The sequence below is a fragment of the Pelophylax lessonae genome (assembly GCF_965119305.1).
Source record: "Pelophylax lessonae genome assembly, chromosome: 3".
Classification (NCBI taxonomy): domain Eukaryota; kingdom Metazoa; phylum Chordata; class Amphibia; order Anura; family Ranidae; genus Pelophylax; species Pelophylax lessonae.
Window position 1 is genome coordinate 290,231,989 of NC_138770.1, and position 26,131 is coordinate 290,258,119.

At 47.8% G+C, this 26,131-nt stretch overlaps 1 protein-coding gene across 1 annotated transcript in view; it reads right to left on the minus strand.

The window, feature by feature from the left end:
• OPA1 (OPA1 mitochondrial dynamin like GTPase) overlaps positions 1-17,261 on the minus strand; it is a 125,887-nt gene extending 108,626 nt beyond the window's left edge. The window contains exons 1-2 of the mRNA XM_082249323.1: positions 17,141-17,261; positions 5,411-5,720 (exon numbers count right to left, since the gene is read on the minus strand). Of these exons, the coding sequence (XP_082105449.1) occupies positions 5,411-5,720; positions 17,141-17,157 (327 nt within the window). The 5' untranslated portion in view covers positions 17,158-17,261. The remainder of the gene's footprint in view (positions 1-5,410; positions 5,721-17,140) is intronic.
• Between the last annotated feature and the right edge of the window lie 8,870 nt (positions 17,262-26,131).

Consider the following 26,131-nt stretch of genomic DNA (forward strand, 5'->3'; position numbering starts at 1 on the left):
CGGTGTGCGCAGCCCACCGCTACTGCTACAGTGATAAAAGACCCCCAAAAGGAGAAAAGAAACTGAGCCAGAAGCGATAGCACAGGGGAAAATTGAGAGTGATAACCTGCAGAGCTCGCAGAGCGTTGCTACCGATGTCCTGCTGCTGATGGAAAGGAAGTGCTGCTGGAGTAGGCTGGACTATATGCCAGACCCTGGGAAAATGGCTGCCCCATAGGGATGCATTGGAGGCTACGCCAAAATGGCCGCCGACATGCGGCCGGACCGATCGTTCCACCGCCCACAAAATGGCGACGGATGGCGCCAAAATAACTTGCAGGATTGCCCCAGAGGAGCTACACATGTTTGCCCATAGTTAAGATGGCGGACCGCGCAAAAATGCACCGCTGCGGTCGCCGCATAACCAGAAACGTCTGCACCCCCAACAATGCACCCAAGTGACACAGGGACAGGGACCCCCGGGCAACATATAGTATCTGCACAAGCGATCCCCACAGGGATCGCACAGGGAGTCACACAGGCAAAGACACGGGGAACACACAGCAACACAGACTGCCACCCCAGACAGAGGCCCCACACAGAAGTACTTACCTGTACCAGATGGCGTGGGGAGCCTCTATGCACGGAAAACCTCTGTCCTCATCTGACAGGGAGTGCCGTGAGCCAGGGACATGACGCTGCAGCACCGCAGACGAGTCCTGTGAGGTAGCCACCTCACGGCTGCATCCCTGTAGCGAACAGGGATGGGTCGTTCGTAATGCCAGGGCGAACCATGGCTGAACGCTCAATGTCGGGCTGGGGGTCCATCTGACCCTCTGTGCACTGGAAAACCAGGGAGGTCAGTCCGAATCCCAGCACCGCATGATCCATCTTCATCCGAAGAGAAGACTAACACTAGAAGCTGACAAAATAAACAGCTAGTAAAGTAAGAGAAAAAAAATCAAAAGAAAAGATTAGGAAGGCTGAGACTGAAGCCCCAGCACAAGGTAAGCCTGACTACTCCTGACGCTAGGCAGATTAAAACTGAGTTGGGAGTGGTGATGCAGGGGGGTATTGACCAGATGGGAAAGCCCCCATGGGTGTGTATATGCTAATGTCTTTGGACTAAGTCTATATGCCTAGCTACTCCTGCAGGTGGGAAGACAATACCCCAACAGTGATGACTTAGAGGAGGCGGCGACTGTTGGAGGACGTAAGAGAAAGTGCCCCAGCCCTGGTGTGTCAGTGGGAGGAAAAGTGCCCCAGCCCTGGTGTGTCAGTGGGAGGAAAAGTGCCCCAGCCCTGGTGTGTCAGTGGGAGGAAAAGTGCCCCAGCCCTGGTGTGTCAGTGGGAGGAAAAGTGCCCCAGCCCTGGTGTGTCAGTGGGAGGAAAAGTGCCCCAGCCCTGGTGTGTCAGTGGGAGGAAAAGTGCCCCAGCCCTGGTGTGTCAGTGGGAGGAAAAGTGCCCCAGGTGTGGTGTGTCAGTGGGAGGAAAGGTGCCCCAGCCCTGGTGTGTCAGTGGGAGGAAAGGTGCCCCAGCCCTGGTGTGTCAGTGGGAGGAAAGGTGCCCCAGCCCTGGTGTGTCAGTGGGAGGAAAGGTGCCCCAGCCCTGGTGTGTCAGTGGGGAGAATAGTGCCCCAGCCCTGGTGTGTCAGTGGGGAGAATAGTGCCCCAGCCCTGGTGTGTCAGTGGGGAGAATAGTGCCCCAGCCCTGGTGCCAGTGGGGAGAATAGTGCCCCAGCCCTGGTGCCAGTGGGGAGAATAGTGCCCCAGCCCTGGTGCCAGTGGGGAGAATAGTGCCCCAATCCTGGTGCCAGTGGGGAGAATAGTGCCCCAGCCCTGGTGCCAGTGGGAGGAAAAGTACCCCAGCCCTGGTGCCAGTGGGAGGAAAAGTGCCCCAGCCCTGGTGTGTCAGTGGGAGGAAAGGTGCCCAGCCCTGGTGTGCCAGTGGGGAGAATAGTGCCCCAGCCCTGGTGCCAGTGGGGAGAAAAGTGCCCCAGCCCTGGTGCCAGTGGGGAGAATAGTGCCCCAGCCCTGGTGCCAGTGGGGAGAATAGTGCCCCAGCCCTGGTGCCAGTGGGGAGAATAGTGCCCCAGCCCTGGTGCCAGTGGGGAGAATAGTGCCCCAGCCCTGGTGCCAGTGGGGAGAATAGTGCCCCAGCCCTGGTGCCAGTGGGGAGAATAGTGCCCCAGCCCTGGTGCCAGTGGGGAGAATAGTGCCCCAGCCCTGGTGCCAGTGGGGAGAATAGTGCCCCAACCCTGGTGCCAGTGGGGAGAATAGTGCCCCAACCCTGGTGCCAGTGGGGAGAATAGTGCCCCAGCACTGGCGTGTCAGTGGGAGGAAAGGTGTCCCAGCCCTGGTGTGTCAGTGGGGAGAATAGTGCCCCAGCCCTGGTGCCAGTGGGGAGAATAGTGCCCCAGCCCTGGTGCCAGCGGGGAGAATAGTGCCCCAGCCCTGGTGCCAGCGGGGAGAATAGTGCCCCAGCCCTGGTGCCAGCGGGAAAAATAGTGCCCCAGCCCTGGTGCCAGTGGGAAAAATAGTGCCCCAGCCCTGGTGCCAGTGGGGAGAATAGTGCCCCAGCCCTGGTGCCAGTGGGGAGAATAGTGCCCCAGCCCTGGTGCCAGTGGGGAGAATAGTGCCCCAGCCCTGGTGACAGTGGGGAGAATAGTGCCCCAGCCCTGGTGACAGTGGGGAGAATAGTGCCCCAGCCCTGGTGACAGTGGGGAGAATAGTGCCCCAGCCCTGGTGACAGTGGGGAGAATAGTGCCCCAGCACTGGTGACAGTGGGGAGAATAGTGCCCCAGCCCTGGTGACAGCGGGGAGAATAGTGCCCCAGCACTGGTGTCAGCGGGGAGAATAGTGCCCCAGCCCTGGTGACAGTGGGGAGAATAGTGCCCCAGCACTGGTGTCAGCGGGGAGAATAGTGCCCCAGCACTGGTTTCTGCAGGAGCAATAATGCCCCATCATTGGTGTCAGCGGGAGGAATAGTGCCCCATCATTGGTGTCAGCGGGAGGAATAGTGCCCCATCATTGGTGTTAGAGGGAGGAATAGTGCCCCATCATTGGTGTTAGAGGGAGGAATAGTGCCCCATCATTGGTGTTAGAGGGAGGAATAGTGCCCCATCATTGGTGTTAGAGGGAGGAATAGTGCCCCATCATTGGTGTTAGAGGGAGGAATAGTGCCCCATCATTGGTGTCAGAGGGAGGAATACTGCCCCATCATTGGTGTCAGAGGGAGGAATAGTGCCCCATCATTGGTGTCAGCAGGAGGAATACTGCCCCATCATTGGTGTCAGCGGGAGGAATACTGCCCCATCATTGGTGTCAGCGGGAGGAATACTGCCCCATCATTGGTGTCAGCGGGAGGAATACTGCCCCATCATTGGTGTCAGCGGGAGGAATACTGCCCCATCATTGGTGTCAGCGGGAGGAATACTGCCCCATCATTGGTGTCAGCGGGAGGAATACTGCCCCATCATTGGTGTCAGCGGGAGGAATACTGCCCCATCATTGGTGTCAGCGGGAGGAATACTGCCCCATCATTGGTGTCAGCGGGAGGAATACTGCCCCATCATTGGTGTCAGCGGGAGGAATACTGCCCCATCATTGGTGTCAGCGGGAGGAATACTGCCCCATCATTGGTGTCAGCGGGAGGAATACTGCCCCATCATTGGTGTCAGCGGGAGGAATACTGCCCCATCATTGGTGTCAGCGGGAGGAATACTGCCCCATCATTGGTGTCAGCGGGAGGAATACTGCCCCATCATTGGTGTCAGCGGGAGGAATACTGCCCCATCATTGGTGTCAGCGGGAGGAATACTGCCCCATCATTGGTGTCAGCGGGAGGAATACTGCCCCATCATTGGTGTCAGCGGGAGGAATACTGCCCCATCATTGGTGTCAGCGGAAGGAATACTGCCCCATCATTGGTGTCAGCGGGAGTAATACTGCCCCATCATTGGTGTCAGCGGGAGTAATACTGCCCCATCATTGGTGTCAGCGGGAGGAATACTGCCCCATCATTGGTGTCAGGGGGAGGAATACTGCCCCATCATTGGTGTCAGCGGGAGGAATACTGCCCCATCATTTGTGTCAACGGGAGGAATAGTGCCTTTATGTTGGGGTCAGTTGGAAGAAATGGTGTCTGTGGATGGAACAGTATCTTAAGAGCCAGATAAAAGGAATCAAAGGGCTGCATTCGGCCCCCAGACTGCAGTTTGGAGACCACTGGTATAATGCATTCACAAAAGGGAAATGCAACTGCATAACAAACTGGTCAATTTTCACTAAAAGAGGTTTGTTGTACAACTTCCCCAGATCAGCAACAGCACCGCCAGTCCTGAACAAAGTGATTTTCTTCTAGCACTATGTACACAAAAAATAGAGAGCCTTCTAGGTGTACGGACTGTCTTTTGCACAGTGTATTAGCAATAGGAAAAAATACTGTATTGGCCATACCAAGAATATAGTGACAGTGCTGCTGCCATAGACACAATTAGAATCTTTTAAACATGATCCTGGGCCTTTTACATACCAAAAACTACAAAAACAGGCTTGCACTTCCCTGATGTTGCATCAAAGGAATTAGCCACAATTGCCAAGGCATAGCTCATGTAAGTGAGTAGATAAAAGTCTCAAATAGCACAAAACACTCACTACAAATAAATGGGTAATCTTCAAAAAAGCAATTGCACTGCAAAGCAGTATTTTCATTATTGGATAGCATAAAGCAGGGTTTATTCTTCTGCTTTGTGGTAAGGAAACCACAAGTGCAGAGAAGGCTTTGGAAGAGGCAAACCTAGTTCCAGTTGTAGAGATTATTTAACAAGCTGGAGGCCACATTGGTGACATCCATCTAATACTTGAAAGCTGAATGACTGAGGAAGGGCAAAGCACCAGGAAGGGGCAGGGATTAGTCTCAACTTGACAATAAATTGAGGCACTATACATAAGCACATAGCCTAGAATTTAGTGTCCTCTCCAGGTACAAAAAAACTCCTCTGAAGACATGCACAGGCAGTTGCATTGTACCAATAATGCTACTTTATATATGTTGGCATGCATGACAGGTTCACTTCAAAACTCTGTCACTTCTGCTGTCACCAAGCAGATTCAAACATTTAAAATTCTGTCAGAGTTTGACTTGAGGTTGAGAACCAAAGCATACTTGGTGGAAGCGGTAAAAGCTGACCCCCCCCCCCCCCCCCCCACGATCCCCTCGCCAAAAATCCCCGCCGCTCTTAGCCAAATCTGTGAGAGAGGGGAGGGAAGACATGCAGGTGGGCACAGCATTTGATCGATATTATATTATTATACAAGACTAAGGTAGGATTTAGGGGAGCGGGGGAGAGGGACAGTGGCTGTAGAAAAACATTTGACTTTAGAACCACTTTCATTTTTACAAATCCAACAAGAAATATAAAACACATTACCTTCTTAGCTGTGTATCCACCGCCAACAGCTGATCCCAATACCAGGTAGCGCAATTTTAACAGCCTGGATGCCAACCTTCCAACCCAGAAGTTGCGCTGAGTCTGATATGCAATATTTAGAGACAGAAGTTTGCTTCTCCGTAAAGGGAGACGAGACAGCCCAGAGTAACATCGAACTGGTAGTCTTGGTAATGACCGCTGAATGGTCAAACTTGGATAGGAATAATGGTGTCTGTGAGCATACAGGCTCTGTCGTGAGAATTTATTTCCTTTACCAGAATGCTGATTTATCACCCCTCTGCACACAATGCTGAAAAATACAAATAATAAAAAGTATCAGTAAACAAGCAACATCTTCTTTGAGTTCTTTCCACATTTGTATTACATTGCTGATTCACTTAGGCCTCATGCACACTGGACGTTTTTACAGCTGCTGTTTTTGGCATCAGGATTTTTTTTTCTGTAAGCCAGTAAACTCCCCAGCATGTTATCCTATGTGACCATGCACACATAGGCTGTTATCATCGTTTTTTTTTTGGCACGGCATTTTCTTGCTGTAAAAAAAAAAAAAAAAACAGAACTAGTGAGTTTTAGAGAGGAGTTTTTCAGCTGTAAAACAGCTCAAACTCTGAAAAAAGCTGAAAAACGCCAAAAAACACCACAAAAATGCTGAAACTCATTCTACGGCTACAACTCTCTATAGCGAACGCTTCTGGCTTTTTTATAACGTCCAGTGTGCATGAGGACTACAGTATCTGTAGCCAAGTTTTTGGAATAAAATCCTGTTTAGGTTTTACAACCCGTGTTGGCTGCTGCCACCCGTGGTGTGGCGTCCTCTTCCCTCCTCGTGAGTGCTGACGTGACGATGGGAGCGGGTTGTGGCCGCACATTTGGTATCCGCTGGAGACTGTCATCCATATATGCCACCTATCCAATACACCAGGGTTCACTAGTTCCTTCCTTGGATGTCCTCTCGTCGTTCCCTGCTGACTACAGACCGGGCTCCCACAGCTCCCGGTTAGACGTTCTTTCCTTTCTGGACTGTTGCCCATCTATTATAGATTTACCTCATCATTAAGCTTGACATGGGATGCATTTGCTCCTGAAGAAGTGGAATTTACTCCACGAAATGCGTAGAGCCTGTTACTATGCATTCCTTTTATTACTCAACATACACAATACCGATATGGCTTGATATGCCCATTTTTAGCCATGGCTTCATCTGTTTAAGCCTTATAGGTTTTTTTATGATTTTTATGATGTTACATTTATGCTGTTTCAATTGTATTACTGTACCCAATATTATATACATGTACCTATGCCTCCTGTGAATATCTGTACGGATGATGACAATTATCATTAAACTGTTGTCCTTTTTGCTATCTGGTTGTGCACCCATCCGTTCATCTACTTAAGCCATGTTATACACCCCAACCATTATGCACTTCATACAAAGTCCCACTTGTTCCCCCTCCTTTTTGTGTTCCCTTAGTGCTAGAGCTGCTAGGCCTTCGGCTTTTGTACTATATTATCGTGTTATGGACTCGTCCACACTTGACCTGGTTTTACCATATGTTATACATACATGCCGATTGTCCTATGTACTTTTAACCTACATTCCCCTCCCCCATTTGTCATAGGTTTTACAACAGTCAGCAGCATCTTTGGAAAGGCTTTTTACTTTGTCTGCTAAAAAGCGTCTAAATATAGACTTTTTTTTGTCTGGTAAAAAGCGTCTAAATATATACTTTTTTTTTTTTTTTTTTAAGTATGGGAATGCTGGAACCCCCATCAGTTTTTTTTTCTTCTCTCGCTTGCTGTCTGGTAAAACATTGTCACTAGAAAAGAAAAATGGGGCAAATCTTTTTAATAGAGCCTTAAAGTGTTACTAAACCCACAACAGTAAAATTAGACTGTATATTCATTAAAGCATGCTGGTTATACTCACTGTGGAACCTAAGAGGTTAATTCTCTGCATTGTGTAAAAGGGCTGCTTGATCCTCTCTTATCTTATCCTCTCTTTCTTCTACTGTCCCGAATCCATCTGATAGAACAGAGCCTTGGAGGCACATGCTCAGTTTGGTGTGTATTGCTGGAGAGATTTATTTTTTTTTCTTGGGAGGGTGCATGTGATCAGCACAGGGCCAATCAGCACTAACCAGACAGAGGATCAGGGGTCCTGCAGCCTCATAGGACAGTCAGAGGAGATATACTTTCCTCAAGACAGAATTACTTGAAGGTCCAACTCTAGTCAAGACATTTTTTTTTTTTTCAACAGGTTAACAAGACATTGCCAGAAGTATATACTCTGACCTAACCATTAAAAATGGCTGTAGTTAACTTTTAGTGCCGATTCACACTATAGTGATGTCATCACAAGTGATTCGAACTGCAGTGCTCTGCAAATCACATGCGATGTCTGTGCGATGCTCGAATTGCAGTCGTGCAGGACCCTTTTATGGTCTTCACCAGAATCGGATCACATGGGTGTTTACACCTATGCGATCCGATTCCTGTCCGATTTGACAGTTCGCACTGCAAAAAGGGAAATAATCTGGGGGAGTCATTAACTTTGTATTGACACTCTCAGCAGTTTGCATATGGCAGTGTAAACTGCCTGCGAGTCGGGGAAACCTGCAGTGGATTTGCAGGGTTCCCTCATCGCACCAATATGAACCGACACTCAAGACCTCCTTCACCCACCTGGAAAAACACATACACAAGCAATTTTAGTATAGATCTGATTTGAACACAGCTGCACTTTTTCCATTAGAAACATTCACGCAGTTGCATAAAACATGCACTGCCTTCAGATCCCTAACACAGAATCCAAAGATCTGCATCTGAGGACAGGTGTATAGATGTAGGACAGATGCAAGTACTGAAGAAAAAATTAACTACTAGTCCCATCTCCACTGGGGCAGACAGGCGTGTAGTTCTCCATAGAATACGAGTGTGGTAATTATCGCACTTGTAGTCAACTAACGCTTTCTCCAACTCTCTAACTGAAAGCCCGAACAGAGATACAGACAGGGAGCTGAAGAACAAGTCTGCAGGAGCCTGGCATTGCATCCATGATCCAATAATTGTGGGTACAATGCTTTGCAAGCTCCTATGAAAAAAAACAAAAACAACAATAAATGGACATTTTTTCCTGGAAATATATGTGCATTTTTAAAGCGGACTTAGCCTTTAATGAAACTGTCACTGTGTCCATTAAGAGTGTCTATTTAAAGAACTACCTGACTTTTGTTCTAAACCTCATGGACTTGTGTGAGACCATCCCTGGATCGCTTAGATGGCCCCGTTTAGGCCTATGAGGGCTCAGTGCACAGATTATCCAAGCAGTGAACAGGGTTTCTGCTCAAGAAGTTAAAATTGCACAGGATGCAGCTCTAGTACAGGGATAAGTAAGCAGCTGGGGTGGATGTAGTGCAGGATGTCCAGGAGGGGTGTGGGGATGAATTGGAGGAGTTTAGTGTAAGAAGTACAGTTGTCCTTTAAAACTCACCCCTTAAAGAGGAAGTAAACTTCCATCTTTAAGTTTTACCTATAGGTACTGTAAATATTTCCTCAATTTGCACCGTTTAGGAGGTATTTACTGTACATGCAGCCAGTAAAATCACTGGCGCATACTGCATTACTGAAATGCTTCGTTTTGAGGTAAGTGTCACATAGGGATGCACCAAAATTTCGGCCACCGAAATTATCGGCCGAAAATGAGCCTCTCTCATTTCGGCCGATAATGGGTTAACAGTGCCGAAAATAAAATATGGCCGCCGTGGGGAAGGAGGAGGGCGCAGCGCAGGGCAGGTTTTAAAAGTCCCGCCTCTGGCCGGCCGTCCGCCTCTCAGTGACGTCCCTACTACAATCTGTGCATTATGAATGGACATACCAGGTCGGGGGGCGGGGCGAGCGGCCGCTATAGAGAACTAATGTGATCCTTCCTGTCAGCTCAGCACGTCTATGTGTGAATGAGAACAGAACTGAGCTGACACCGGGTAGGGGGGGCGGGCGGAGCGGCCGCTATTAGCTGTGACTATGTGAGAGCTTCTCTTCACTGACAGGCATGTATCTCCGCTGACAAGGAAGAGAAGCTCTCACATAGTTACAGCTAATAGCGGCCGCTCCACCCGCCCCCCCCCCCCCCCCGCCCGGTGTCAGCTCAGTTCTGTTCTCATTCACACATAGACGTGCTGAGCTGACAGGGAAGGATCACATTAGTTCTCTCTATAGCGGCCGCTCGCCCCGCCCCCCGACCTGGTATGTCCATTCATAATGCACAGATCGTAGTAGGGACGTCATTGAGAGGCGGTGCCGCCGGCCAGAGGCGGGACTTTTGAATGCAGGACACCCGAGGAGGAGGACGCTGAGGCAGTGGGAGTGGGGGGAGATGGGGGAGAGCTGAGGCAGCTTACCAATGGTATTTGTATTATGCAGCATGAGGGGGTTAATGTATTGTCACTGCAGGTCACTCATCTATTAGTGACCGACCAGTGGCAGGTAATTAACCCCTTTGTGCTGCATTAGTGCAACCAGTATCAGTGTTAATTAACACTGGTTGCACTAATGCAGCACAAAGGGGTTAATTACCTGCCACTGGTCGGTCACTAATAGATGAGTGACCTGCAGTGACAATACATTAACCCCCTCATGCTGCATAATACAAATACAGGGTTCATACACATTTTCACCAATGAAATTACATGACTTTTCCATGACTTCACGTAAATATTCATGACCTAATGTTTCATGAAATGTCTATGTATACATGTTAAATAAGAAGAAAATCTATGTCACACCCAGCATATTTTTACTAATATAAATGACAAGCTTTGTAGTGTACAGTGGAATATGAAATATTTATTTAAATAACGCTTGCACAGTAACGACGTTTCATAACATAAACCCTGAGAACCGCTTAGAAATGGATTAACGTAATCCACAGGAGATATAACATGAATCAAGGGGAAGCAACTAAAAAATAAAAGTGTCCAGCAACACTGTTCTGAACATAAATATGAGCACTTACGTTCGCCACATGCAAAGCTGGCCGCTATCTTGCTGTCTGGGAACATAGTCTGGAAAAGCTGGCCTGTGTCTTCACAAGACTTGTATGAATAGTGTGAATTAACCACCTTTAGAGCCCACAGTACCTCTGCTGTTAGAGTTTCGTTTCTGGATACAGCGTGACTCAAAATGGTCCCTTGTTTTACAGAGGATGAGATGGAAGCACCGCTGCCGCAGCTGGGAGCCGGTGTCACTTCAGGCGCACGGGTGAAAAAGCCAGCGATCGGATTGGAAGCTGTCGAGCACGCAGCTGCAGACTGGTGCTTTGCACCTTTAGCGTGGCTAGACAGCGCTGCCTCTACCCTGTTCGAAATGTCAAACGTTTTACGACACACACTGTACATTTAGCACGTCCCGGGTCCTGATCTTTCTCCAGCCACCTCTCATACTTTTCGTCATGAAGCCATACATTTTTAAAGCTGCATTTCCCTGGCATTGCTGTAACTGTGAACGGACTGGTATGGATGGCACGAAATGCAGCACTTAATCTTTTTAGGCCCAAGCCACAGTCATTATAAGGTGCAGGCGGACTGGTATGGATGGCACAGACAGTGAGATGCACAAAATGCAGCACAGCAATCTTTTAGGCCCAAGCGACAGTCATGAGGTGCAGGCAGACTGGTATGAATGGCACAGACAGTCAGATGCACAAAATGCAGCACAGTAATCTTTTAGGCCCAAGCGACAGTCATAAGGTGCAGGCGGACTGGTATGGATGGCACAGATCTGATGGTGCACAAATGCGGCACTTACTTTTGGGAGAAAGAACAGTGGTGCTCCTGCTTGCCCAAATAAAACTGTTCAGGTGGCAGACATGAAGGTGCAGCTGGAAAAAATGCGGCGCTTACTATTCTTAGGCCGAACCTAACAGTCCCATGAGGCAGAAAAGAGTTCTCACAGAAAGGCGACTCAGGATTGGATGCTTAATTATTTATTTACATTTATTTTTAACATTCCCGTAGGACTGGTACAGTAGGTGCTCGCAGTTTGCCCTACGGTCGGTCACTGGCCAGCAGCAGCCGAGGAGATGATCGTGCACCAATGACAGGCAGCGGGGAGGGCCGGGCCGCGGTTTGCCTGTATGTGACTGGCCAGCAGCAGCAAACCAATCACAGGCAGCGGAAGCGTCACTGGAGAGCAGGCCGGCCGCATGAACGTGATGACGCGGGGGTGCGGTAACTGAAACGGTTACCGCCCCCTTCCGCGTCATCATCACGTCCATGCGGCCCGCCCTCCAGTGACGCTTCCACCGCCTGTGATTGGTTTGCTGCTGCTGGCCAGTCACATACAGGCAAACCGCGGTCCGGCCCTCCCCGCTGCCAGCGATTGGTGCTTGGTGTATGATCTACTCCTCGGCTGCTGCGGACCCGGAAATGTGCACAAGCATAAAATAAAATTATACATTAATTTGCAATAAAAAAGTTTTAAGCATCCGCTCCCCCCGCCGCTCCCCCCCGCTCCTCCCCAGATTTCCATGACTTTTCCAAAACATTTGTAAAATCGTACTTTTCCATGACCTTTCCAGGCCTGGAAAGTGTCATCTCAGAATTCCATAACTTTTCCAGGTTTTTAATGACCGTACGAACCCTGCAAATACCATTGGTAATTAAATTAACCTATTGCCAACCCATCACAGTACATATACTGTGACAGGGTGGCAGCGACAGGTGTATGTCGCTGCCTTTTTTTTTGGTGTATGCCCCTGTTCTATCCATTTTAAAAAAAATTTTGGGGGAAAAAAGTCATTTTCGGTTTTCGGCCAAGGGCATCCTGCATTTTCGGTTTCGGTCCAAAATTTTCATTTCGGTGCATCCCTAGTGTCACATAATGTGTTAGTATGCGATGCATACTAACACACTGTGCCTTTGCCTTGCAGGTAAGAAAAAAAAATAAAAATGCAACGGTATACAACCGCTTTAATCTATTTATACTCACCTTCGCAGTACTACCCTACTGCTCCATCATAGCATGTCCTGTGCAGACTCTGCGTTGCAGCTTACACAGGGCATGATATATGGGAGGATATATGCTTCTCAGACATTTGACAGGCATTTGTTCAGGCCTGTGAGGAGGTTATAGGTATTTTGTGGTGACTGTGATGGAAGAAATAGGGGAAGAGGAGCAATAGGAAAGTGAATATAAAACGCTCAGGGACTGTAAATTTTTCTTTAAATAAACCAGATCTTTACCCACTTAAGGACCGGGCCCATTTCTGACACTTCTTGTTTACAAGGTAAAATCAGTATTTTTTGCTAGAAAGTTACTTAGGACCCCCAAACATTGACCCAGCAGCAGGCTTCCAAGCTGAGTAAATTGATACCTAGCATATCATGCTTCAAAATTGATCACCGGATATGCTGCAGGCACCAGAACCTTACTGCCCAGGATGCCATAGAGGGACTGTTTGCCCCCCAATTTCAGGCTTATGAATCTATGGAACATGTGAGTGCTTTACTAGGTGTTGTGCTTAATTAATTGTCTATAGTCTACATTTAGAGTAGCCTTGTTTTCTTTTTCAAAATTGCGCACGCTCGTGGAATGCCGACAAACATTGGTACTTAAAACATTTCCATAGGCGACGCTTTAAAATGTCTACAGGTTACCAGTTTAGAGTTACAGAGAAGTCTTTGGTGAAGCCCTTTGAATAAAATGATTAGTTGTATAATGGCTCATTTCCTGCCAACTTAGGCTGCTTTAGTAAATCAGCCGACAGATGGAACAGAGAAGATAAAAGAGCATGTAAGGATGAGCTGACATCTCAGAAAGAGCTTAAACAGTCTGCGTCACCTAATGATGACTACAAACAGGGCAAACTGAACCACATTCAATTAGCTTTAGTTAGGAAAAAACATACAAAGTGATCAAGGAATCTGGCTGGCAACAGTTTGAATCAAAAATGTGAAAGTTGAATCCCAGTTATGGATAGTTTTGGATAGTTACATTGGTCCAGCGTGGACTATATAAGTAGGCATATCATATTGATGGTTTGACAGTTTGGTTGAGGACAAAAGCAAAATGTGACAGTTAGCAATCCCAGGATTCCAGCAAAGTAACTGTTTTTTTAAACTGTTATACCAATGGTTTTCGTTTTGCTTTCTGATTTACTGCTGTTCAGGGGCTCTGGGCTTCAGCAAAATGGCGGCCTCCAGCAAGAAGAAACAAGAGCAATGCTGGAGACAATTTAAAGCACACACTAAATTTAGTAGAATATTTATTAATGTGGAATGGATGTTCCTTGCTAAAGAACAATATTTTTATCAAGTTGTTATGGATAAAGTTCCACTTAAAGTTGAATTTGTAAGTAAGTTGGAACAGGTACATTTTTTAAGTGTAACTCCAGCCCAAAAAATATTTTTTAGGTTTTTTGGATAGCATAGGGAAGGGTTAATACCCTTGTAATGTTTGTTTTGTTGTCTGTATCCCTGGTCAGAAGATTTCCCCTCACTTTCTGTCCCTGTGACAATTGGGTTTTGAAAATTGTGGATTGCTTTGGAAACAGGGATTGGTAATAAAGCTTCAGTGGAGACACCTTTTTCCCATGAGAACTCTTACAAGAGTGAATTTCCCTTTCTAGGGCTAGATTTCCTCTCACTTCCTGTTGTCCCCCTCCGTTTGTAAGAAGGAGTCGTATTAGAGCTGAACAATTAATCATTAGAAAAAAAAAATGCAATCTCGATTCACCTCCCCTCACAATCTTAAAACAGCATTTCCTCGACTCTTAGGGTCCTTTCACACGGCCGCTCCGTGTGTCCGCAAATCATCCCATCCGTTTGCGGATGATTTGCGGATATAATGTAAGTGAATGGCATTGCGGATGTCAGCGGAATACCATCCGCTGACATCCGATTTTCCTCCTTTCAGTTCGGTTCCGTTTTTTCGAATGGAACAGAACCCCATTTTTTCTTCCGTGTAAAAAACGGAAAGGAAGGAAAATCGGATGTCAGCGGTGTCATCCGCTGACATCCGCAGTGCCATATACTTACATTATGTCCGCATATCATCTGCAAACGGATGGGATGATATGCGGGCACACGGAGCGGATGACAGAAATGTCATCCGCTCCGTGGAAAAAAAAAAAAAAAAAGGCCCGCAGCGGACTTAAGCAGCGGAGCGGCCGTGTGAAAGGACCCTTACACAGCTGTTCTCTGCTCACTCACATCTGTCAAAAAAAAAAAAAAAAAAAAAAAAAAAGAGCCTCCAGCAAATGTTTATCAACATTGCTAAGGCTGAGATATAACTATAAACACAATGCTTTACAATGTATCATTTCCTTCTTTTAGATCAAAGGAATGAACTTCCATCTGTAAAGGAGGTCTGTTTAACCTCTTAGTGCCGGTTCACACTATAGCGATGTCCAACATCACATGTGATTCGCACCACACTGCTCTGCAAATCACATGCGATGTCTGTGCGATGCAAGTTCAGTCATACAGATTGTATGACTGAATTCGCATTGCATTTGGACCAAACTCGTGCAGGACCCTTTTTTTGGTCGGGTGTTCACACCTATGCAACCCGATTCCTGTTTGAATTGACAGTTCACACTGTGATATGCAAACTAATCTGGGGGTGTCATTAACTTTGTATTGACACTCCCAGCAGTTCACACATGGCAGTGTGAACTGCCTGCGAGTCGGGAGCGATGTGGGAACCCGCAGTGGATTCGCAGAGTTCCCGCATCGCACTTAAAGACCAAGCCTTTTTCTGACACTTGTTGTTTACAAGTTAAAATCAGTATTTTTTGCTAGAAAATTACTTCGAACCTCCAAACATTATATATATTTTTTATTAGCAGAGACCCTAGAGAATAAAATGGCGATCATTGCAATCTTTTATGTCACACTGTATTTGTGCAGCGGTCTTTCAAACACAATTTTTTGTTAAAAAATACACTTTAATGAACTAAAAAAAAAAAAAAATAAACAGTAAAGTTAGCCCAATTTTTTTGTTTAATGTGAAAGATGATGTTACACCGACAATGGTGATCTTTATTCTAAGTAAAAAAATTGTGATTCTCATTTTATCCAGAATCATGCAGCTCTAGGTTGTATGTATACAACAACTTGGGGACTGCCTGTAGCTGCTGACTTTTAATAAAAGGACTCTTACCTGTCCAGGGATCAAGCGTTGTTCCTCACCTGGGTGGGTTTTTCCACTTGTCTTCGGGTCCCCAGCATGTTTACTAAGGAAAACCGGCTGTTATTCCTTGAGGATTCACAATGAATGGATCTGCAGCCTTCTGGGACCTAAGATGTGTCCCAAAAGGTTGTGGGCGGGGGGGGGGGGGGGGGGGGGGAGAACTTTTGGTGGAATTGCCTCGGCAACTGGAAAGGGGAGGGGAACTTGTCAAAACCAAGTATTCACTCCCACAAAAAGAAGAGAAGGGGGAGAAGGACCAAAGAATGAAAAGTCAGCAGCTACAAATACTGTAGCTGCTGGCTTTTATTATTCAGTCACTTACCTGTCCAGGGATCCTGCGATGTCCTCACCTGAGCCGATTTTCTCATGTGGTGCTGCCACCCCCATTCATTGTAAGGGAAACTGGCAGTGAAAACACATGAATAGTTGGTGCAAAGCACCAGTTCCCTGCACTCTGAGTAGTGTAACAGCTGTTGCAGCTGTTGAGAACTTAACGACACGGCAACACAGGATAGCTTCGGCCTTGCTGCCCCTTACACGACCAGGGTAGTCCAGAATCCCTGAAAATGACAAGCAAACACAAGGGCGCACTGGCCTAGTGCATTACCCTTTTGAAGGTTTATTAAAAAGAAAGGTTAAAATAATCACAAACGAGTTCTTGATAAAAGCATATCAAAACAAAGTATGCAGTCCTCAGCATCGAGATCCAAGGGTGTACCGTCCCCCGAAGCTGTAAAGGCTAACATGTTTCGAGGCTCTGAAGAGGCTAAGCCTCGAAACGCGTTAGCCTTTACAGCTTCGGGGGACGGTACACCCTTGGATCTCGATGCGGAGGACTGCATACCTTGTTTGATATGCTTTTATCAACTCGTTTGTGAGTATTTTAACCTTTCTTTTTAATAAACCTTCAAAAGGATAACGCACTAGGCCAGTGCGCCCTTGTGTTTGCTTGTCATTTTCAGTGAAACTGGCAGTGAAGCTTTTCGGCTTCATAACCAGTTCCCTACTGTGAATGCGCAAAGCACGCTGCGCTTTGTGAATGGCCCGGCGGTGGGGGGGGGAAAGTCTTCATGAAGTGGGGACGGGTACCTGTCAAAAACAGGTACCTGCTCCAACCCTCTCCCCGAAAGATGACAAATGTGGCAGCGGGGGTGGGAGCAAACATGCAGAACTTCAACTCTTGGGTAGAGCTCCACTTTAAACGAAACTTGCCCTTTAGGGTAAGGTGCCATGTGAAGGAAATGTCACTGTCTGTAAATCAATGTGTAGTATGATGAAGGCAGACCTGGCCACCAGTAATATAACCCATATTTCATGTCATGATGCTATAGGCCAGTGTCATTCAGAAAGTGTGTCATTACTGCCAGTGGTCATTTCCTGTCATAGAAGAACCCCTCCTGAGCACCCATGGATGCAGCTCAGCACTCCCCATGTGCTTCCATTAGACACCACAGCAATACACAGCATAGACTTCCCATAGCGGTGTACGGTAATACACAGCCAGGACCCTTTCCCACTCACCAGGCAGCCCGCAACATTCTGGGTGACCAGCGAGCTCTGCCCTCTCCTGCACATCAAGCACCAGCTGCCAAACAAGGACACCCGAAGCTGTCACCTGCTCCACTTCCGGGAAACACCAGAGAGCACGCTAAATTGGGCTCCTTAGGAAACATTGCACGGCTCCAAGGTTCCGGCAGATAAAGGTTCCGGTGTAACTGTGTGAAGGGTAGAAAGTGTAAACACAGCAGAAATAAAGAATGCACAGAACGAGTCTTGCAGCATAATAAAGCTTTATATAAAATATTGCAGCTTTCTGATGAGTAGAATATTTAGCTTATCACTTGTTCTACACTGCTCAAAAAAATAAAATGTGACTCCACATTAAATATCCTGCTTAACCAGTGCTTACAATGACAATTACCAAGTTATTGTCTTGAAGGTTTGAGATCTATTTAAAAAGCAATTCATGTAGCAACTTATCTGAAGTCATAAAAATAAATTTGTATGATATTTCATATATTATTGCAGCCTAAAACAAGTTATGCACATTTATTTTAAATCCTTCTGTATTTCTAATTACATATATAGAAGGTTAACAATAACATTAACTTGCACAGTCAGAGTTCTCTAGCTTAACCACTTTAATACAGGGCACTTCCCTCCCTTCCCGCCCAGGCCAATTTTCCCCTTTTAGCGCTGTTGCATTTTGAATGACAATTGCGCGGTCATGCAACACTGTACCTACACCAAATTTATGTAATTTTCCCCCCACAAATAGAGCTTTCTTTTGGTGGTATTTGATCACCTGTGCGATTTTTACTTTTTGCTAAACAAATAAAAAAAGACAGAAAAGTTTGAAAAAAAAAAATGTTTTTTGTTTATGTTATACAATTTTGTAAATAAATAAGTTTTTTCCTGCACTGATGAGCACTGATGAGACTGCACTGACAGGCACTGATGAGGAGGCAATGATGGGGTGGCACTGATGGGGTGGCACTGATGGGGTGGCACTGATAGGCGGCACTGATAGGCGGCACTGATAGGCGGCACTGATAGGCACTGATATGTGGCACTGATAGGTAGCACTGATATGCAGTATTGGTGGGCACTGATAGGCGACACTGCTGGGCACTGATAGGCGGCATTGATGGGCACTGATAGGCGGCACTGACGGGCACTGATAGGCGGCACTGACGGGCACTAATGGGCATTGATAGGCAGCACTGGTGGGCACTGATGGGCACTGATGGGCGGCACTGATGGGCACTGACGGGCGGCACTGATGGGCACTAATGGGCACTGATAGGTGGCACTGGTGGGCAATAATGGGCACTGGTGGGCGACACTAAAGGATGGCAATGATGGGCACTTGTGGGCAGCACTGATAGGGAGGACACTAGTGGGCATCACTGATGGGGAGGGCAATGGGGGGCTCCCTGAGCCCTGATCGCCATCCCTGGTGGCCATAGTGGGCATCCCTGGGGTCATAGTGGGCATCCCTGGTGGATCTAGTGGCATCCCCCCCCGAGGGTCTGCACTGGTAATCAATGATCTGATTACCAGTGCCGACCCCCCCCCCCCCTGTCAGGGGAGCCGCCGATCGGCGCTCCTTTACTCGTGCCTGTCAGGCACGAACTAAGGAAAGCCGATCAACGGCTGTTCCTGTTTTACTATGTGACCAGCCGTGATTGGACACGGCTGATCACATGGTAAAGAGCCTCCGTCAGAGGCTCTTTACCGAGATCGGAGATGCAGGGTGTCAGACTGACACCTCGCATCACCGATCGCCGCTCTGCGCGCCCCCGGGGGGCGCCCAGAGCGGTGTTATCCTGCCGCCGTCATATGACGTCCGGTCAGGATAACTCAACCACATTCCCGCCGTCAATTTGTAATAGGGCGGGCGGGAAGTGGTTAAAGCAGTATTAAATCCAAAAACAAACATGTAATACTCTGCTCAAAGAAATTAAAGGAACACTTTGAAAACACATCAGATCTCAATGGGGAAAAATATGATGCTGGATATCTATACTGATATGGACTGGGTAATGTGTTAGGACTGAAAGGATGCCACATAGTTTGATGGAAATGAAAATGATCAACCTACTGAGGGCTGAATTCAAAGACACCCCAAAAATTAAAGTGAAAAAAATGATGCAGCAGTCCATTGTGCTGAAATTTCATAGCAGCAACTCAAAATGGTACTCAGTAGTGTGTATGGCCCCCCATGTGCTTGTTTGCATGCCTGACAATGTTAGGGCATGCTCCTAATGAGACGACGGATGGTGTCCTGGGGTATTTCCTCCCAGATCTGGACCAGGTATTCACTGAGCTCCTGAACAGAATGAGGTGCAACCTGGCGGCATCGGATGGACCGAAACATAATGTCCCAGAGGTGTTCTATTGGATTAAGGTCAGGCGAGCGTGGGGGCCATTCAATGGTATCAATCCTTTCATCCTCCAGGAACTGGCTGCATACTCTCGCCACATGAGGCCGGGCTTTGTCACGCACCAGGAGGAACCCAGGACCCACTGCACCAGCGTAGGGTCTGACAATGGGTCCAAGGATTTCCTCCCGATAACTAATGGCAGTCAGGGTGCCATTTTCTAGCCTGTAGAGGTCTGTGCATCCCTCCATGGATATGCTGTGGCATCACTTGGAAAGCCTTCTAAAATGGCGGATAATTAGCAAAACAAAATGGTTGATTCTGACAATTCCAGTAATACTACAACGACAGAAACACTCAAGCTTCGCAGTTTAGACCCCCCTTCTCTCCCTTTATCTCTTTCTCTCTATTCTCCTGAGACTAACGAGAACACAGATAAGTGTGAAACCAGGAATGTTAATTGCCATAGGTAAAAAGTTACAGGGAACATCTGTATTTCTTGCCAAACTAGTTAGGAAAACATGTATCTGTGACGTAACTGCTGATATAAATATATATGTGATGTACATGATTTTTTGGGTACGTGGCAAATTGACTTGAGTCGTTGCTAAGTCTTCTTCGCTAGCGAATAAAAAAGTTTGTTTTTCTAAAGTTTGTGTCCAGACTCCATTCCTGGTTTCCAAAAACTGTTTGCTGTTACAATTCTTGGTTCATTGACCCGGGAATGGTGGAAGGTAGTAAGACTGATCCCTACGAGTGATCAGTCATAGGGATAGTTTATTGATCAGCAAATTTACTCTGTTATACAAACAAACTGTACACTCACTACCTTACTCTGTAACAAAGTGTCATTTTTTCAGTGTTGTCACATGAAAAGATATAATAAAATATTTAAAAAAATCTAAGGAGTGTACTCACTTTTGTGAGATACTGTATATAGGTGTAGCACCCTACAGGTAGGTGCTAGGTAAATGCATAGTGGGCCTTGTCTGCCTAACAGCAGGGCTGTGATTTATTTAGTTAGGGTGTCAGGGCTTCCAGATGTGCCTGCTGAGGGTAGAAGTATCCCCACTGGCTCCTGTGAGAGGCTTCTCATAGGGCAGTGTGGGAAGCCCAATCAGCGGATACATCCAAGCTTGTAACTACCCCAGAAGGCAGATTATGCTGCAAAGGATTCTGGGAGGGGGTATACGTTTGGGGGAAGTGCGTGACAGGGTGTCTGTCAGAGAAACCTTCAGCTGCAGACTGGTCATCACATGACAAGCACCACATGACTTCCACATGACTTCCTGGCTGCCTATAAAAGCTGAGCAAGTGCTCAGAGGAATTGCTGGTTTGTCTTTCAGCTTCCTGTACCTGAGTTCCTGTTTCCTGTGTGATCGTTTACCTGCTGTGACCCGGATTGACCCTGACCTGCTCTGCTCTTCTCCTGGACCCGACCTTGGCTTGTTTTACGGACTTTGCTTTTGCTTACCTGTGTTTGACCCTCTGCCTGCGACCCGGATTTACCTTCAGTCTCCTGTGCCTTGACCCTCTGCTTGTGACCAAGTCTTGTCTCCTATCTCCAGTGCCTTGACCCTCAGCCTGTGACCTGGATTGTCTGCTTACCTGTGTTTGACCCTCAGCCTGCTCCGGACTTTTACTGCTGGATCCTGATCAGTCTCTGCTCCAGCTCTACAGGACCTCCACGCAAGCTCTACCCTGCCTGCTGGTAGCTTGTGCCTCTTTGTGCCATCCACCCTCTGTATCACCTCCAGAGGGGCGGAGTGCGCTTAGTCGCAACAGCGAACCGCTCTCGGCATCTCGGCCTCGGTGAGTACCTCTATTCTGATAGTACAAACCAGCCATGTCAGAGGCCGACAGAGCGCGTTCTCCTCTTGAGATCCTGTGCCAGCAGGTCACAACCCTCACTGATGCAGTCCAGAAACTGCAGGAAGGCTATGCCCAGATTGACGGTCGTCTCCAGCAACTTTCAGGGTCATCTGCATCAACAGCCGCAGCCCCTGCGCCCACCAGCGGAGCCTCCTCTTCTCAAGTTGCATCAAGCCCCACAGTGATCATGGCTACCCCTGAGCCCAGGGTTCCCACACCGGAGCGTTTTTCAGGCGATCGCAAAAAGTTCCGGGCCTTCAAAAATGCATGCTCCTTGTACTTAGCCCTTCAGCCCAGGACTTTTTCATCCGAAGTAGTTAAGGTGGGATTTGTCATCTCCCTGTTGACCGAAGAGCCGCAGGCCTGGGCCCACAGCCTGATGGAACAGAGGAGCTCTCTTCTGAACTCTTTGGACCTTTTCTTTGAAAGTATGTCTCAACTATATGATGACCCCCAACGCACCGCTACTGCAGAAGCCGTGCTACACTCCCTGTCCCAAGGAAAGAGACCAGTGGAGGACTACACTGCTGAATTTCGAAAATGGTCAGCTGACACAGGGTGGAACGAACCCGCTCTTAAATACCAGTACCGCCAGGGGCTGTCAGAAGCTTTGAAAGACGAGTTGGCCAGGATTGAAACCCCTGCCACTTTGGAGGATTTAATCCAATCCGCTACCAAGCTAGACAGGCGCATGCGCGAGCGGCGCTCTGAGCGCTCTCAGGGTCCCCGACCTAGTTGGATGCTCCCTAAACCTTCTCCCGTTCACCCATCCTTTCCAGTGACTCCTGTCACCTCTGCTCCAGAGGCTGAGCCCATGCAGCTTGGATTGGTCCGTGCTCCTCTTACCCCTGAAGAGAAACAACGACGGCGACAGGCCAATCTCTGTCTGTACTGTGGGGGAACTGGACATTTTCTGCGTACTTGCCCCGTGAGACCCAGTAAGTCACGCTCGCAGTTTTTTATGAACTTTCAGAACCCTGGTTTATCCCAGACTTATGTCACCCTCTCTGTCTCCTTACAGCTAATGGAAAAGGAAGTTCATCTACCAGCAATTATTGATTCCGGAGCCTGTAGTTGTTTTCTAGACACTTCACTGGCCCAAAAACTGCACATTCCCCTGCAAACCAAAGAACAAGGCCTCCAAGTCTACCTGGCTGATGGGTCTCTCCCTCGCTCTGGATTTGTCACACAACAGACAAGGCCCATCCTTGTCACCACGGACTCCGGCCACCAGGAGCTTCTAAGCTTTGACATCATCTTCTCCCCCATGTTCCCCATCATTTTGGGGCTCCCCTGGCTACAGGCACATGAACCTGACATCAATTGGAACAAGAAGAAAGTCTCCTTTTCCTCTCCCTACTGTTCCCAGCATTGCCTTCCTCCAGCTCCAGCCGCCTGTTTAACTGTAGCACCTACACCTGACAATCTCCAGCACGTCCCTCCGGTATATCTTGAATTTAGAGATGTCTTCGATAAACAAAAAGCTGATTGCCTACCACCTCATCGGTCTTACGACTGCCCCATTGATTTGCTACCTGGTTCTGAAATACCCTTTGGCCGTATCTTTCCACTATCGGAGACTGAACTAGCGGCTCTTAAAACGTATATTGATGAGAACTTGGATAAGGGTTTCATTCGTCCATCATCTTCACCGGCCGGAGCCGGCATCTTCTTTGTGGAAAAGAAAGATGGTTCCCTAAGACCATGCATAGACTATAGAGAACTGAACAAAATAACGATAAAAAATCGCTATCCTCTTCCACTTATCCCAGAGTTGTTTCAGCGTTTCCGTTCTGCCCGAATCTTCTCCAAGTTGGATCTGCGAGGTGCCTATAACCTCATCCGAATCAGGCCTGGAGACGAATGGAAGACTGCCTTCAGGTCCAGGTTTGGACATTATGAATATTTGGTAATGCCCTTTGGGTTGTGTAACGCCCCGGCCACATTTCAGCACCTGGTAAACGACATCTTTCGAGAATATCTGGACAATTTCCTAGTTGTTTACCTGGACGACATTCTTATTTTTTCTGCCACCATTGAGCTACACCGGGTTCATGTAAAGACAGTCCTTGCAATTCTCAGGAGACACAAATTGTACCTTAAAGCAGAGAAATGCGAATTCGAAAAATCTGTTGTGCAATTCCTAGGCTTTATCATTTCTACCAACGGGGTCGCAATGGATCCACAGAAGGTCAAGGCAATTCAGGAGTGGCCGGCTCCAGTAGACAAAAAGGGGGTACAGCGGTTTATCGGATTCGCTAATTTTTACCGGAGGTTTATCGTTGGCTTCTCATCCATTGTTGCACCCATCACCCAACTAACCCGCCAACATAGTCGTTTTCAGTGGTCCCAAGAGGCCCAGGAAGCTTTTACCAAGCTCAAAGCCCTGTTCACCTCTGCACCAATCCTACGGCATCCGGATCCAGCCCTGCCATTTGTGTTGGAGGTAGACGCCTCGGAAACCGCCACTGGAGCCATCCTCTCCCAGAGACAGGGCCCCAAGGCTCTCCTCCATCCTGTAGCTTTTGCATCTCGGAAACTAAGTTCCCCGGAAAGGAATTATGATGTGGGAGACCGGGAGCTGTTGGCCATCAAGTTCGCTCTGGAGGAGTGGAGATATCTGTTGGAGGGTGCTTCCCATTCCATCATGATCTTCACCGATCATAAAAACCTAGAATACCTCAGGACAGCCAAACGCTTAAGACCCAGGCAAGCCCGGTGGGCCCTCTTCTTTTCTAGTTTCAACTTTCATATCTCTTATAGACCTGGCCTCAAGAATGGGAAAGCAGACGCACTCTCCCGGATGTTCCCTGAATCTCCCCAGTCAACGGAACCTAGCACCATCTTATCTCCACAAAACTTCCTTCTGCTCACAGACACTGATCTTATGACCACCATCAAGTTGGCATCCAGCCATTGTACTGACCCAGAAATATCCTCCTTGGAGAAACGAGATGACTTGTTCTGGTCCCAAGGAAGAATTTTTGTCCCACCGGAGGCTAGACCCATGACGTTAAAGTTGCTTCACGACCATAAACTGGCTGGTCACTTTGGGACTCAAAAGACTTTGGAATTGGTTGCCCGTTCTTTTTGGTGGCCTGGTTGGAGGCAGGACTGTAAAGAGTATGTCCTCTCTTGTATTTCTTGCCAGCGCAGTAAAGTGGCTAACACCAAATCTTGGGGATTACTTAGACCTTTACCCATTCCAGAACGCCCATGGGCTGAAGTTTCTATGGACTTCATTGTTGATCTTCCTCCCTCGGAAGGTTTCACCTCCATTCTGGTTGTGGTCGACCGCCTTTCCAAAATGGCACACTTCTTGCCCATGGTGGGCACCCCCTCTGCTTTGGAGACAGCTAACATTTTTATCAAAGAAATAATAAGGCTACATGGAGTACCCGACAGTGTTGTTTCTGACAGAGGGGTTCAGTTCACCTCCAAATTTTGGAAAGAACTTTGTAAAGCACTACAAATAAAGGTCTGTCTCTCCTCTGCATATCATCCTCAAAGCAATGGCCAGACAGAGAGAACGAACCAAACTCTGGAGCAGTATCTCCGCTGTTTCTCTTCTGGCTCTCAGGATGACTGGTCCTCTCTGCTACCCTACGCGGAGTTTGCGTATAATAATTCAGTTCATTCAGCCACCAACCAAACGCCCTTCTGGTCTAACTTTGGGTTTCACCCTTCTTTCCTTCCAAACGCTACCCCTGAATTATCTGTTCCTGCTGTCCAAGATCGCATAGCCTCCATCCAACAGAACTTTCAAAGGATTCAGGAAACCATGCAAAAGGCCCAGGATGACTATAAGAAGTACTACAACAGGGGAAGGAAGGAGAACCCGGTTTTCAAGGTCGGTGAGGAAGTTTGGTTATCTTCAGCTAACCTCAAATTACCTTTTCCCTCACGGAAGTTGGGCCCAAAGTTCATAGGGCCGTTCAAAATCAAGAGGATGGTTAACCCTGTGGCCTTTGAATTGGCCTTACCCAGCTCTTACAGGATTCATTCTGTCTTTCATGCATCCTTACTAAAACCAGTGATTCCTAGCCCCTTCCCGGGAAGAGAGGAGCCGCCTCCTCCACCGGTCCAGGTGGATGGAGAAAATGAATTTGAGGTTGAAGCCATACTGAACTGCAGGAAGAGGGGTAGACTTCTCCAATACCTAATCAAGTGGAAGGGGTACCCACCTGAAAACAACTCTTGGGAACCCTCAAGAAACATACACGCCCCTCGCTTGATCCGAGCTTTTCATGTGAATCACCCGGAGTTGATGTCCAGTTTGGGCGTCCAGAGGCCGCCCCTCGGGGGGGGGCACTGTCAGAGAAACCTTCAGCTGCAGACTGGTCATCACATGACAAGCACCACATGACTTCCACATGACTTCCTGGCTGCCTATAAAAGCTGAGCAAGTGCTCAGAGGAATTGCTGGTTTGTCTTTCAGCTTCCTGTACCTGAGTTCCTGTTTCCTGTGTGATCGTTTACCTGCTGTGACCCGGATTGACCCTGACCTGCTCTGCTCTTCTCCTGGACCCGACCTTGGCTTGTTTTACGGACTTTGCTTTTGCTTACCTGTGTTTGACCCTCTGCCTGCGACCCGGATTTACCTTCAGTCTCCTGTGCCTTGACCCTCTGCTTGTGACCAAGTCTTGTCTCCTATCTCCAGTGCCTTGACCCTCAGCCTGTGACCTGGATTGTCTGCTTACCTGTGTTTGACCCTCAGCCTGCTCCGGACTTTTACTGCTGGATCCTGATCAGTCTC